This window comes from Indicator indicator, chromosome 1 (assembly GCF_027791375.1).
Source record: "Indicator indicator isolate 239-I01 chromosome 1, UM_Iind_1.1, whole genome shotgun sequence".
Taxonomy (NCBI): domain Eukaryota; kingdom Metazoa; phylum Chordata; class Aves; order Piciformes; family Indicatoridae; genus Indicator; species Indicator indicator.
The window spans coordinates 83225468-83241398 of record NC_072010.1 but is presented as its reverse complement, the minus strand read 5'-3'; the positions used below and the strand labels follow the sequence as shown (position 1 = coordinate 83241398).

Sequence of the window (15931 nt, the reverse complement as noted above, 5' to 3'; positions counted from 1 at the left end):
GGACCAGGTACTGCTGATGAGCAGGGAGGAACTAACAACACCTAATATAGAATTACGGAATGGTAGGGGTTGGAAGGGACCTCCAGAGATCATTCAGTCCATTTGGTTGTGGGTACCAAAGCAGGCCACGCAGGTGAATGGAAAGTCTTCAGAGAAGGAGGCTCTACAACCTCTCTGGGCAGCCTGTTCAAGGGCTTCTCATGTTGAGGTGGAACTTTCCGTGTTCCAGTTTGTCTCTGTTGCCCCTCATCCTATCACAGGACACCACTGGAAAGAGACCAGCCCCAGGAAATGCCATTAGCTTGCCAAAAACTTCTGCAAGTCTTGCATTAGAGCCCCATGTACTTGTCACTGGTGTATCTCTATGAGGGTCATTTTGGGGTTTTATTGTGAATTTCTGACTATTTTTGCATGACAGGTCACAGTAATGAAAGGCAGTAGTAGGAGTAAGGATCATTCGACAGAAGGAGAAGGAACTGGGAAGCGACCAAAAAGAAAGTGTCTTCAGTGGCATCCCCTGCTTGCCAAGAAACTCCTTGACTTCTCTGAAGAGGAGGAGGAGGAAGAAGAGGAGGAAGATATTGATAAGGTAGACTTCACTGGATGCTTTGATTGTAGGAGGTTAATGATGGGTCAGATTCTCCTTAGCCACGTTTTTTATTTTGTTTGCTTCTTGCTGTTCTCTTTAGTGAAACACAGTGTTGCTGTGCCCACAATGTTACGAGGGCAAGTAGAAAAGTGAAGCTTTTAAAACCTAAAACCTTAGTCAAAACTCTCTTTTTAAGATTTATACTATAAGAGGTTTAACTGTTTTAATAACTTCTTGCACATCTCAACATTAATTGCTCAAAAACATTTGAATGTTTTTGTGAATTATTTTAGACATGAAGTTAGCCTGTCATAAAAATCATAAAATGGTTTGGGTTGGAAGGGATATTTAAAGATCTGACCCACCTGCAATCAGCAGGGTCATCTGCAACTAGAACAGGTTTCTCAGAGTTCCATCCAACCTGATCTGGAGTGGTTCCAGGGATGGGGCATCTGCCACCTCTCTGGTCAACCTGTGTCACTGTTTCATCACCCCCAGCATAAAAAAATTCTCCCTTCTCTCTAGTTTGACTCTCCCCTCTTTGAATTTAAAGCTATCACCTCTGTCCTGTCACAACAGGCTCTGCTGGAAGATTGTCCCCATTTACTTGATGGCTGCTCCGGGTGGCTCTGAGGGCATACCAAATGAACAGTTTTCTTTCCTTTTTCAAAAAGATTTAAAAAATTGCAAAGATTAAAAGGGCAAAAAAGAAGGTACTGCTACTCTGACAGTGACCTTCCAGGTTACTTTTGCAGCGTGGTATGAAACAGCAGCTTTGCAGTTAGGCAGTAGTTCATTTTATTCAGTCAGAACTAGTCTTCTGGGGTGTGCGCCTCATGGGAGCGTAACACGTGTAAATGGAGAGGACATATTTTTGTAGTGTCTTCTGCTGGGATTTGCTCCCTGTCTCTCTCACTGGGTAGCTGAGCAGGGGCTGGGGGGCAGCACATCTCACAGCCTCAGCAGTGAGCAGCAGAAGACATTACCTCTGCACTTCCATTCCTATGCGCTCTGTAGTTGCAAACACACACGGCTGAGGCTCACATCGTCCCACTAAGGTGGTTACTAGGTTGTTTGAAGTGAGTAGGAAGGATGTCCTCCTTCCAGCCCCTGTAGGGCTCCTTCATAGATTCATGGAATGGTGTGGGTTGGAGGAGATCTTGAGGGATCATGTAGTTCCAACACTGCTACAATGAGCAGGGACACCTTCCACTAGACCAGGTTGCTCAAGGCCCTGTCCAAGCCGGGCTTTGAACACCTCCCAGGAGGGATAATCCACAACCTTCTTGGGCAACCTGTTCCAGTGTCTCACCACCCTCACGGTAAAGAATTTCTTCCTAATCTCCAGTTTAAATCTCCCCTCCTCAAGCTTCAATACATCCTGTCATTGCAAGCCCTTGTATAAAGTCCCTTCCCAGCTTCCTTGTAGACCTCCTTCAGGTACTAGCAGGAATGGTCCTCAGTTTAGAAATCTGCTCAACTTGCAAATTGGGAGTTTACAAAATCATAGAAGCACACAGAACAGTAAGGGTTGGAAGGGACCTTTGGAGATCGTCAAGTCCAACCCATCTGCCAAGGCAGGGTCACCTAGAGAAGGTCACACAGGAACATATCCAGATGGGTTTGGAATGTCTCCAGAGATGGAGGCTCCACCAGCTCTCTGGGCAGGCTGTTCCAGTGCTCCATCACCCTTAAAGAAGTTACTCCTCATGTTTAGATGGAACTTCTTATGTTCAAGTTTGTGCCTGTTACATCTTGCAGAGAGCATAAATCAACCTTGAACGTTGAAGTGAGGGAGTTTGATGTAGAACTCTGGGGTCTCCTAGGTGGAATGGATAGCCTTTGGAGACAGCTGTGTGCATCTCCTTTGTTCACACGAGGTCTCAGCCCAGAGGAGAAGTGTGGGTAACTGGGTCTACATCCCTTCCCTTTTGGTTCTGCTAGGTGCCACTCCTTGGTGCAGATGGTTTAGAGCAGGATGCTGATGAGACTGAAGATGACGAGTCCTCAGAGCAACGAGCTCGCCGACCAATGAATGCATTTCTCTTGTTCTGCAAACGCCATCGCTCTCTGGTGCGGAAAGAACACCCGCGGCTCGATAACCGTGGCGCAACCAAGATCCTGGCAGATTGGTGGGCTGTTCTAGATCCCAAAGAGAAGCAGAAATACACTGACATGGCTAAGGAGGTATGTTCTGGAAGAATGGTGGATGTAAATGGATTTCATGACATGTTTTTTGTCTCTTTTCTCTTTTTCTTTTGTGTATTTAATGTTTTCTGTGGAGTCTTTTTCTTCTCTGAATTCCTCAGCTTCATAAGTGGGATTATGGTGCCTTTCACAGCTGCTGTTCTTGCTTTGATTCATAGAATCACAGAATTGTAGAGTGTTAGGGGTTAGAAGGGACCTCTGGAGATCATCCAATCCAACCTCCCTGCCAAAGCAGGATCATCTAGGGCAGGTCACACAGGAACGCACCAAGGTGGATCTTGAAAGTCTCTGGAGGAGACTCCACAACTTCTCTGGGCAGCCTGCTCCAGGCCTCTAGAACCCTCACAGCAAAAAAAGCTTTTCCTCATGCTGAGGTGGAACTTCCTGGGTTCCAGCTTGTACCCGTTGTTCCTTGTCCTGTTACTGGGCACCACTGAAAAGAGACTGGCACCTTCATCTTTACACTCACCCTTCAGATATTTATAGACATTAATAAGATCCCCTCTCAGCCTTCTCTTAAGACTAAACAGCCCCAGGTCTCTCTGTCTTTCCGCATAGGAGAGATATTCAAGTCCCTTCTTCATCCCTGTAGCCTCTATTGGACTCTCTTCAGTAGATCCCTTTCTCTCTAGAACTGGGGAGCCCAAAACTGGATACAGTATTCTGGTGTGCTCTCACCAGGGCAGAGCAGAGGAGAAGTAGAAGCTCCCTAGACTTCCACTTAGTCTTTGGACCAGACTGAGAAGAAATTGGTCTGTATACACAAACTACCTTTACTCTAGTAGTCATTGGTAAGAATATATGCACTTTGTGGTAGATACCACCTGATAATTGCTGTGGTACAAGCAGTGGCATTTGGATGGTGACCACTGAAAACAGTGACATAGAGTCTAGTGCCAGCTTCCCAAAGACGCTTAGCTTAAGCTGTGCGTTTGCTATGAATGACACAAGTTGCTGTTACTACACAGATGAACCAAATCATGGTCAAAAAGTTAACTCACCTTTTCCCTCTGATTCTAAAGAGTTTAGAAGCTATTAGTGTTTCATGAGGTACTGTCCCTATGTATTGTGAATCAGTGTTTGGTAGAGCAACCTTTGGTGAGACTGAGTCCATTTCTGCAATCGGAGAGCAATACATAGTTAAGAGTCTTTTAACTGGGAGCAAGGAAAAGAAATTTAACCCCATGTTTCACAAAGCATCTTTATGTCAAGAAAAAATGTTAATCACAGAATCAAGAATTATGTCAGTTCCTTAAGGTTCATAATTTGATGTGTGGGAGTATCCAGGGTGGGATAGTGGGTTTTATCCTGACTCCAGGATGTCAGTCAGTGCAGTCACACTTCCTTGGCTTTCCTTTACGTGTCACTTCTGTGTGGAGCTTTGTGTGCTTGGCTGTAGACAGTGGCCCATGGTGCAGGGGGGGGCTGATGATGATCCTGTAGTGAAATTCCCTGTAAAACAAATATTCTAACCTTAGTTTGCCATTAATTTACAGGCGTGGATTTGCTTGGATCCCTCTTGAAGTGTGGTGGGATTTAAGTCCTACTCTGCATTTAGCAGTTGTTGCAAGTGTTCTGTGGATCTCCTGCTACATCAATCCTCACAACACTAAAATAGATTTAAAATTTTGAATCCGCTTTAGACTAGATTCAAAAGGCATTGTTAAAACAAAATTCAGTTTAGATTAGACATTAGAAGAAGCTCTTCCCCTTGAGGTTGATGAGGCACAGGAGCAGGTAGCCCAGAGAAGTCATGGAGGCTCCAAGCCTAGAAGTGATAAAACCCAGGCAGGAGCAACTTGGTCTAATGGAAGGCATCCCTGTCCATGGCAAGGGAGTTGGAACTAGATGATCTTTAAGGTCCCTTCCAGCCCAAACCATTCTTTGAATCTCTGAATTGTTGAGTCCAACTGTCAGCCTAACACCACCGTGGCCACTAAACCGTGTCCTGAATTGTCAAGTCCTCATGTTTCTTGAACACCTCCAGGGATGGTGACTTCACCACCTTTCTGGGTAGCCTTTGCCAAAGGGGAAAGAAGTGAGGTGAGAGGTGTCTCAGCCCTTACTTTGCACATTTCAGACATACACCCTGTGCAGAAAATGCAGTGTGTATGTGGGTCAGCAGTCCCTGCAGGTTTTTATTATTTATAGCCATTTCTATAAATACAGGATTTCACCCAGCAGGCTCACATGGGGCTGTGCCGCTTCTAAACTGAAACCATTTGCAGCCTAGAGGTTCCAAGTGCCAGCTAATAGGGTAAGAAGGAAATAAAAATGATCTGCGTGTGGTGGTGATCCTGCTACCAGGCTTATTGATCTGAGACAACACCACAGCCACTGCCAGAGAGGACAAGGGTTTAGTGCTAGTTCTGTATTTGATAGCCAAGGGGGTATTTTAACCCTATGTGAACAGAGAGAGTCGTAGAATGGTTTGGGTTGGAAGGGACCTTAAAGATCATCTAGTTCCAACATCCCTGCCATGGGTAGGGATACGTCCCACTACACCAGGTTACTCAAGGCCCTATCCAACCTGGCCTTGAACACGTCCAGGTGCTGGCTTCTTTCTCCCTGTGGTGAGCACTAGTACTTCTTGGATAGACTTAGTCTGGAGAAGAGGAGGCTGAGAGGAGACCTCATTGCCCTGTACAGCTCCCTCAAAGGAGGTTGGAGTGAGGTGGGGCTTGATTTCTTCTCCCAGGTATCAAATGATGGGATGAGAAGAAATGGCCTGAAATTGTGCCAGGGGAGGTTTAGGTTGGATATTAGAAAAAATTCTTTTCTGTGAGAGTGGTGAGGTGATGAAGTAGGTCTGCCCAGGGAAGTCATGAAGTCACCATCCCTGGAGGTGTTCAAGAAACATGTGGACGTGGCATTTTGGGACATGGTTTAATGGCCATCGTCGTGTTGGGTGAGAGGCTGGACTCAATGGTCTTAGAGATCTTTCCTAACTACAGCAATTCTATGGCTTCCCCAGCAGCCAGTTCTGTTGCATCCCCTCGCAGTTGTCAGGCAAACATTTGCAGCTGGAATGTATGGCACATTCCTCTCATTTCCTCTTTCTCCACCATCCATAGCAACACATTTAAAACATGAAATGTGCTTTTTTTGTTGCTGTAGTCATTCATTAACCTTGTTGTGATTTGGTCAGCAAGAGACCCGGAAAGAGTGACTGCTGCATTTTGTGAATAAAATAGGTCCCCGTCTTTTCCCCTCCCCCCAAAACTGTGTGGGATCCAGACTTCTTCCCCTCACCCTCCATGTGTAGTCTGGCTTTGTTCCTTTTGCTGCCTCCTACCAAGATTACATCAAACAACTGAGCTGTGTGCAGTGTGCTCAAGGCTAAAGGGAGCTTGAAATGGTCCCAGTTTATCTTACGCAGCCATGAAGCATGGCGAATTTTCGAAGGAACACTGAGGTGCTGTATCAGAAGTTACTGAAAAGGAGTGGTTTATTTTCTCTGCCTGGTTTGGGAAAGCATGTGCTCAAATAATAGAAAATACAGAACTGTTAGAGAAAAAAGAGTGCAAGGTAAGGAGCACCACGCTGCTGAAATGACTAAATGTATGTTTATTGCTGAATGGATGCTTTTCCTTTCATGCAGACTATCACATAAAGACTGTACCTGCAAACGAATTCAAATAGCTGCCTTTGTGTCTGAGTGAACACAGAGGAGCAGATTGCAGGCTCGGAACTTCAGCCTGCTCTGGGTGGTAAATGCTCAGAGGCAGAAGAAGAAACACATACCCTCCTTTTTAAATATCACTCTGCTTCTCTTAATATTTCTGATTAAATTGTGTTGGTGATCGGACTGTAAGCATGTGATTAAACTGTTAAAAAATCACGGTATTTAAGGATTATTTACTGTATTAAATCTTCTTACAGTGCATTCTCTTGCCCTGTAGATAGTACAATATCATGACTGGCATGACTGGTAATTTTCCTTTTCTTTTCTAGTACAAAGATGCATTTATGAAGGCAAATCCAGGGTACAAGTGGTGCCCAACAACAAACAAACCTGTGAAAACCCAGACATCCACTGTTACAAGCAGGAAAAAGCTATGGGCCTTTGCATCAGAATCTACAAAAGATTTACCAAGCCCAAGGAAAGGGGCAAAAAATGAAGAAATGCCCCAGCTTAACTTTGGGATGGCAGGTGAGATTTCCATCCAGGTTACTCCTCATTTTCTTTGAGGATGTGGTGTTGAAATAGAAGTGTGACTACACAGGGCAGTATAGTGCAAGTACCTTTCATGTCCTGAAATAAGTTGCCAAGATCCAGTTTAAACCTCTGCCTATCCAGTTTCTAACATTTTTCCTTAATGCATGATTGCTTTCAGGAGTTAAGTCCACATATGTAGCATTATAACCCATACTCATTTTGAGGTCCAGATTTGGTTGGTTTTGAATTCCAACTTATTTGCTGTTAGAGATTTTCATTTTCTAGTCAAAAAAGGAAATTCTGGTTGTGTGCATTCATTTTTTCTCTCTCATAGAGTGTTGTAGCATGTTCAGTAATTTGCTGTTTACAAAAATAATTCTGAAGTTCCCAGATTGACAGACTTCATCAGGTTGAAGGGAACCCTCAAAAGTCATCTAGTCCAATCCCTCTGCAGTGAGCAGGGATATTTCCAACTAGATCAGACTGCCCAGGGCGATACCAGGTCTGATCTTGAGTGTCTTCAGGAATGGGGCCTCTACCACATCCCTGGGTAGCCTGTGTACCAGTATTTCACCTCCCTCACTGTGAGGAACTTCCTCCTAATGTCCAACCTAAATCTGCCCCTTGTCCTATCACTATAAGCCCTTGTAAAAACTCCTTTCCCAGCCTTCCTATAAGTCCCCATCAGATACTGAGATGCAGCTATAAGGTCTCACGATTGCCTTCTCTTCTCCAGGCTGAATAGCCCCAGTTCTTTCAGCCTGTCTTTGTAGGAGGGGTGCTCCAGCCCTCTGATCATTGTCATGGCCTCCTCTGGCCCCGCTCTGGTAGGTCCATGCCCCTCTTGTGTTGAGAGCCCCATAGCTGGACCCAGCACTCCAGGTGAGGTCTCACCAGAGGAGAGCAGAGGGGCAGAATCACCTCTCTCGGCGTGCTGACCATGCTTCTTGTTGATGTAGTCCAGGATGCCATTGCTCTTCTGGGCTGCAAGTGCCCACTGCTGGCTCATGTCCAACTTCACACCCACCATCACCCCCAAATCCTCTGCAGGGCTGCTCTCAATCTCGTCATGCCCCAGCCTGGATTGATATCGAAAATTGCCCTGACCTTGGTGCAGGACCTTGCACTTTGCTTTAATGAACCTCATGAGGTTCTCCTGAGCCCACTTCACCAGCCTGTCCATGTCCTTCTGGATGGCATCCTGTCCTTCAGTCTTAGCAGTTGCACCACTCAGCTTGGAGTCATCAGCAGACTTTCTGAGGGTGCATTCAGTCTTGCTGTCTATATCACTGATTAATGTATTGAACAGCACTGGTCCCAATACAGTTGGAGGAGGCAACATTGTTGCGGGTGAAGGTACTGGTGGAGCTCACTTTTTGTATTTAAATCAAGAGAAGCATAGTATTATTTCAATTAAAACAGGCTGTTTCTCCCTTTATTCATTGGAGGGGCACAGGTTTTAACCTTTTAAACATTTTTAATAGGACTTTTTTTTCCCCTAATAATAATTTAATAATTTAAACTTCTTTATTTAAATAAAAAATAAAATTAAATCTGTGAAGAAGTGTGGGTGGAATGCCTGAACTGGTGAAGGGCAGATAATCTCTCACTGATAGCCACAAATAGCACAACTCTTGCAATCATGACCTTGAAATACAGAGACACTAAACACTGCCAGCTTAAAAAGAGTCCAGTAAGTAGAAAATAATTTTCTCTCTACCATCTTTTTTTAAATTGGTTTTAATATTAAAATTTCTAATTTTAGAAATACTTATGTATTTGAAAGTTTGTTGTATCCTACCTAGTTTCTGACAAGTGTGTAGCAGTTAGAAGTGTTTCTGCTTAGAGAGATTGTGAGCTAGAGGGTGGAAAACGGATTTATGGTATAAGTGCAAAAGGATAAAAAGATATAAAAAATCCTGTGTGCCTTTTTGCTAGTAAAGTGGTATGAAAATTCCTGTAATGAAATTCCTTCTGCCAATGAGGGAACTGTAAAATGTGATCAAAATAAAGTTTTTCATGCTACACAGTTACCATAGATGAGAACTTAGCTCTAAAAATGACGAGCCCCTTCATCCTGGTCTGTTTTTGCTATCAGAGGAGTAACTTCCATGCTCCTTAAAGGTTTATTGACTTTGGAACAAGTAATAGGTCTTGGTCTACCTGTCTGCCATCCCCCACCGCTCCTGCTGCAGTTTCTGAGTTACAGAGAGACATTGAATCAACATCTGTCACAGCAGAACACAGAGTGCTTAAGAAGTAGTTAGAAACTAATCTAATCATAGAATAAAATCATAGAATCACAGAATTGTTTTGGTTGGAAAAGACCTCTAAGATCATCAAATCCAAACTTCAACCCAACACAACCATGGTCATTAAACCGTGTCCCAAAGTTCCATGTCCTCACGTTTCTTGAACACCTCCAGGGATGGTGACTCCACCGCCTCCCCAGGCAGCCTCTTCCAATGCCTGACCACTCTTGCAATGAAGAAATTTTTCCTACTCTCCAACCTAAAGCTCCCCTGGCACAATTTCAGGCCATTTCCGCTTCTCTCACCTGATACTAGGGAGAAGAGACTGATCCCCACCTTAGTCCAACCTCCTTTCAGGGAGTTGTAGACAGCATTGAGATCTCCCCTCAGCCTCCTCTTCTCCAGACTAAACAACTCCAGTTCCCTCAGTCGCTCATCACCAGACCTGTTTTCCAGACCCTTTCTCTGCTTTGTTGCCCTTCTCAGGACAAGCTCCAGCACCTCAATGTCTTTCTTGGAGTGAGAGCCCAAAATTGAGCCCAGTATTCAAGGTGTGGCCTCACCAGTGCTGAGTACAGGGAAGTGGTTCTGGGCATGTGTAATTTATTGTTGTAGAAAGAGATTTTTTATAGTTTAGTGAAAGGAAATTGGAAAATGTGAGTGTACCTGTAGTGAAACCTTATTTTTGGTGTCCCAGCAAAACAGGAAGGATAACACTTCCCTTTCTCACACATTGTGGCTATCAAGGGGCAGTGGATACAAACTGGAACACAGGAAGTCCCACCTCAAGATGAGGAGAAATTTCTTTACTGTAAGGGTGCTGGAGTTCTAGAGCAGGCTGCGCAGGGAAGTTGTGGAGTCTCCTTCTCTGGAGACTTTCAAGACCCACTTGGATGCATTCCTGTGTGACCTGCCCTAGGTGATCCTGCTTTGGAAGGGGGATTGGACTCGATCTCCAGTGGTCCCGTCCAACCCCTGCCATTCTGTGATTCTATGATTCTATTGTGTTAGACATTTGGGCCACTGGCTGTCTCCCTCTCTTGACGTGACACTTAAATCAGAGCCCTGCATTGCTTCCAAGGCAGACCCCCAAAATCAGATAATTATAGTCTTCATCATGATGAAGAGCAGCCACTGCTCTGAGCAGAAAAGAACTGGGTGTGGAATGCAGTGCCGGTGTTCATTGATTTTACTTCTTGTGTTCATTTCCTTGAGCTCAAGCGGTGCGGAAGAGCTGGAAGGGAGAAGTTGTCAGCATCATACAGACAGTGAGGTTGAGTGCACCCTCAGGAAGTGTGTAGATGGCACCAAGTTAAGTGGTGAGGTTGATAGGACTGCAGGACGGGATGGGTGCCATCCTGAGGGTCCTGGACAGGCTGGAGAAGTGGGCTGAGGAGAACCTCATGAGGTTCAGAGTGCGATGCCCTGCACCTAGGTCTGGGCAATCTTTGATACCCATTCAGGCTGGAAGATGATAATGTTGAGAGCAGCCCTGCAGAAAAGGACTTGGGTGTGCTGGTGGATGAGAAGCTGGGTATGACCCCAGGAATGGGCACTTGCAGCCCAGAAGGCCAATGACATCTGTGGCAGTTTAGGCTGGGTGCCCCCTGCCACTGCTGCATGAGATACACCTCTGGTGTCCTGGGTGCCCACCCAGAGGGGTGGACACAGGAAACGACGTATTTCTACCCATAAGTCCTGCACCCTATAAGGCCATCTGCAAAGTCATTCTCTTCCTCTTTCTTCCCTCTCTGCTCCCAGGGAGATGTCCTCTCTTATCGGGTAATGCCGGGGGAGTATCCTCAAGGCCTCTTAGGCCTGTCTAGGCCTAATGCCAGGAGGAGAATGGAGGGGGGGGCAGTCTCAGACCTGGCCAGCCTGAGACTTGCCTAGCAGCGGGAGGGGGAAGAAAGAGCCCTGGGGGTTTGGGTTTACCCTCAGGTGGGAAGAAGGGAAGGATTGGGAAGCTTTGGGAATTCTGTGAGGGGTTCTGTACGCTTTGGGATACTCTTTGTCACTATGCTTTGTAGCTTGTAGTTCTCTGTAGCTTCACCAATTGCTTTTCCATTTAAACTTTCCATCACTCTCCAATCCGTTTGTGTGAGTCTCATTCTTTTGTCCCTTTCGGGGCAAGAGAGGATCTGTGTCTGGCCCCAAACCAGCACAACATCCTGGGCTGCATCAAATGCAGTGTAGCCAGCAGGTCTAGAGAGGTGATTCTACTCCTTTGTTTTTCTCTGTATCCAGCTATGGGGCCCTCAACACAAGAAGGACATGGACCTGCTGGAACAAGTCCACAGGAGGGCACAAAGATGATCAGAGGAGTGGAGCACCTCTCCTGTGGGGACAGGCTGAGAAAAAAAGGCTCCAGGGAGACCTTAGACCAGCCTTCCAGTACCTGACGAGGACTACAGGAAGGCTGGGGAGGGACTGTTTAGAAGAGCCTCTAGTGATAGGATATGGGGCAATGGGACAGGCTGAGATAGGTGAGTCTGTTCAGTCTGAATAGCAGCATTTTGCTATCTGAAGGGGACCTACAGGAAGGCTATGGAGGGAGTGTTTAGAAGGGCTTGTGGTGACAATGGTTTGAATGGTCAATGGTTTGAAATTGAAGCAGGGTAGATTTAGGTTGGACATCAGAAGGAAGTTTTTCCTGATGAGAGTGGTAAAATACTGGAGCAGGATACCCAGGATACCCCATCACTGGAGACACTGAAGATAAGATTTGATGTGGCCCTGGGCAGCCTGATCTAGTTGGGGGTGTCCCTGCTGACTGCAGGGGGGTTGGACAGGGTGATTTTTGAGGGACTTTTTCAAGCTGATGGAATCTGTGAATCTGTGAATTGGATGCTTGAAGAAAGAACATTTGCATTGCTGTTTTACTTCCCTCAATTATCTGTTGTATTGGAAGGACAACAAGCAGACAGGCAGCTTGCTTGGCTAGTGCCTGTGTACTTCTGGCACAGAGGATCAAGAGCTTTCTGCTGCAGAGCTGGCAGGCTGTCACTTCTCACCACTAAATGCAGCTCTAAATTAAAACTAAATGAAAATAGGAATTTTGCTTCAGAGCTTAATCATATCATTTGATTCCATCCTTTTGTTTGTTCAGTGGCTGAGGAGGGAGAACCAGTGCCTTGGTAGGATCATCCATTGAGTTCTAAACATGTGTGATATTAGAGCATTTTTGTGTGTATTTATGTCTGAGATCATTGCAGTTGCTGTTTTGAAGATACCCATCTCTGTAGTACATAAAACCTTTGGCAGTCAAATTGTAAATCCACACAGTGGGGTGTTAAGCACACAAATCCAATTAAATCCTTTAAAACAGCTTTGAAAGCCTCTCCCAGAGGGGACAGAAATGGTTATTTGTGATTCTCTGGAAATGCCTTTCATGGCAGCTTGCTTAGAGTATCTGTGACAAGTAGTCTTCTGGGGGTTTAATGCTGCAAATGGTAGGTTCTTTAAACAAGCAAATTAGTAAAATTAAGACTTTGTTTTACTCCTTTAACAGATCCTACACAAATGGGAGGCCTGAGTATGCTGCTTCTAGCAGGGGAACATGCCCTGACTGCACAAGAGGTAAGGACCTCTCTCCTCTCCCTTACCATGATCCCTCAAAGAGAGCTCTGAAGTGAAATATTTGACCAGTGGAAAATGAAACTTCAGATATCTCTTTCTTACATTCATAGAGTGGGTTGGGTTGGAAGGGACCTTGAAGATAGTGTAATTCCATCCCCCCTGCCATAGGCAGGGACAACTTCCACTGCACCAGGTTGCTCAAGGCCTCATTCAACCTGGCCTTGAACACCTCCAGGAGGCATTCCCAACCTCCCTGGGCAACCTCTTCAGTGTCTCACTGCCCTCACTGTAAAGAATTTCTTTCTAATACCCAGTTTAAATCTATCCTCCTCAAACTTCAGTCTATTCCATCTTGGGGAGCCTCAGGTGGGATGGAATCATGAGCCCTGTGCTACGAATCTTGTGTTATGACTGTCAACACAGAAGCTGAGTCCACTTCTTGTATCAGTTCAGTATTAACTCTACTGACTAGCATCTCTGCCCTGATAAGGCCACAGCTGTGGAGTATTGTGTCCAGTTGTGGACTCCACAGTTCAAGAAGGAGAACACTTGCTGGAGAGGGTGCAGCAAGGGGCAACAAAGATGCTGAGGAGACTGGAACATCTTTCTGATGAGGAGAGACTGAGAGAATCTGGGCTTTTTAGTCTGGAAAAGAGGAAACTGAGGGGGAATCTCATCAATGCTGATCAATGGGTGTCCAGAGGATGGGACCAGCCTTTTTTCAGTGGTGCCCAGGACGAGGGGTACCACAAGGGGTAACAGGCACAAAAGTGAACAAAAGAAGTTCCATCTAAAGATGGAGAGGAATGTTGTTGTGTTGTTTTTAATTTAAGGGTAACAGAGCACTGGAGCAGGCTGCCCAGGGAGGTGTTGCTGGCTTTCTGTGGTGTGGCACATCTTTACAGTGAGGGTGATGAGGCACTGGAACATTGCCCAGTGAGGTCATGGATGCTTCTTCCCTGGAAGTGTTCAAAGCCAGGTTGAATGAGGCCTTGAGCAACCTGGTCTAGTGGGAGGTGTCCCTGCCCAAGGCAGGGGGGTTGGAACTGGATGATCTTTAAGGTCCCTTCCAACCCAAACTGTTCTTTGAGTCTGTCATCTCCCTGCCTGGCCTGTCAGACGCTTTGCTTGCCTTACAGCAGCACCTAGTGGCCTATCTGCAGGTTACTGCCCTGAAATCCCAGAATTTGTGGTGTAGTCCAAAGTCTGGCTCACCTGCTGTTTTCTCCTCTTGCCACTGCCCAGTACATCAGGATGGCATTGTAACTTCCCATCTGTCATTGCAGAAGGTGGGCATGAGGCTGTGCTTCACCTTCATTTGTGTGATCTGTTTCAGAGTAGGTTGTGTTAACCTGCAGGGAAAAGGAGGATACTGAGGAGTATCCTTGTGGTTTCCTTCTCTTGGAGAACAAAAAGTTACCTCGATGTGATACTGGATCTGTGCAGGGTGGTATTCCCTGGGGTGTAAATCATACAACAACAGGCGGGGCAGTTCACACAGACATGTGTCCAGGTGGGTTTGGAGAGTCTCCAGAGAAGGAGACTCCACAATCTCTCAGGGCAGCCTGCTCCAGGGCTCCAGCACCCTCACAGCAAAGAAGTTTCTCCTCATGTTGAGGTGGAACTTCTTGTGCTCTTGTTTGTGTCTGTTGCCCCTTGTTCTATCACATGACAGAAGTTAAAAACTTTTGGTGCAGCTAAGGGTAAGCTGGAGAGAGGAAAGAGGAGGAGAAATGAGTGGATGATGAGAACATTTTATTAAGACAGAGGCAGTAGCACTCTGTGTGTCTCTGCTCCCTACAGTAATTGTCTTAAGGCTTTGATCAGGTTCAGCCTGGCAGAGGTTAATAAATTTCCTACAAGTTGAAAGAGTGTGTGGAGAAGGAGAATAGAAGAAACAGTCTCCAATTTGTGCTTCTGTCAAGCAAAGGCAATAACAGCATTAACTTTTTCAAGATTCATAGAATGGTTTGGGTTGGAAGGGATGTTCAAGATCATCTAGTCCCAACCCACCTGCCATGGGCAGGGACACCTTCCACTAGAGGAGGTTGCTCAAGGCCTCATCCGACCTGGCCTTGAACACCTCCAGGGAGGAGTCATCCACAGCCTCCCTGGGCAACCTATTTCAGGGTCTCACCATCCTCACTGTAAAGCATTTCTTCCTAACACCCATTCTAAATCTGCCCTTCTCCATTTTGCTCACCATTATTCTCAGCTTGAAAGAAGCACTGTTGATGTCTTACTCTGAACCCTCCTCATTTCAGGTTTCCTCAAGTACTTTCCAGTCAGTTGCAACAAATTCTACAGAAGCATGTCAAAAGTCATCATTGTTTCAATTTGCAGAGGTGAGTTCCTTTAAAAAGGGTTGTCTTCCCCAGTGCTTCCCCAGAAGCATCTGATGTTCAGCTGAATGAGAAATCAAGTCTCTCAAAGTCAAATTTATTTGTTCCTTCTTTATGGTTTGATCATGCTGGATCATTTACCAGGTAGCTAGAGGAGACTTGAAGTGCAAAAGAGCGTGTTTAGGCACATGGTGGAAGCCCTACTGTGGTTTAGGTAGTAATGCAGAGATTTGTCTTGCACTTAAACTAAAGTCATAGTAAGTGTAGTTTTAATACTTCTATTTGGATGGTACGTTGCATCCTTTATCTGTCATGGCTGCTGCAGTCATTGACTCGGACAAAAAGAACCATAGTTCTGGAATTTCCAACATTTTCTTCTGTAAAAGAAGAGCTTCTATAGAAGAGCTTCTATGTAGAGCTTCAGCCAAATAGCTCTGTGCAGCCATGCTTTAGTTTTGCAATTTATGATATTTTTGCCAACCTATTTACATTTATTGCTACAGGTGCAACTGTGGTGATTTGGGGTTTTTGAAGTATACACTACTTCAAGTTTTAGTGGTTTTCATTGACATAAATCACACTGCAGGAATGAGGTTGCAAGGAATCCTGGTCCTCTGCAAGCCTTGCTTGCTGCCAGGTTTTCAAGTTTTCAACTGGTCATAATCAAGTGACATAGAAATATTTAGCTGTATAAATATTGATTGTACAAAACGTTGGGTGGTGTTGGTGCAAATGCATATAGAAAGAAATTTTGTCATAGCAGGGGCTTCTTTTTATTACCTGTGTTCACACCAGCTGTGAG

The 15931-nt window shown here is 45.4% G+C and overlaps 1 protein-coding gene across 1 annotated transcript in view; it reads left to right on the top strand.

Annotated features, from left to right (window-relative positions):
* The first annotated feature begins 427 nt into the window (after nucleotides 1-427).
* Nucleotides 428-15931, top strand: part of BBX (BBX high mobility group box domain containing) — a 57581-nt gene continuing 42077 nt past the window's right edge. Inside the window, exons 1-5 of the mRNA XM_054384463.1 lie at nucleotides 428-589; nucleotides 2534-2776; nucleotides 6752-6950; nucleotides 12720-12787; nucleotides 15052-15132. Coding sequence (XP_054240438.1) covers nucleotides 428-589; nucleotides 2534-2776; nucleotides 6752-6950; nucleotides 12720-12787; nucleotides 15052-15132 — 753 coding nt within the window. The remainder of the gene's footprint in view (nucleotides 590-2533; nucleotides 2777-6751; nucleotides 6951-12719; nucleotides 12788-15051; nucleotides 15133-15931) is intronic.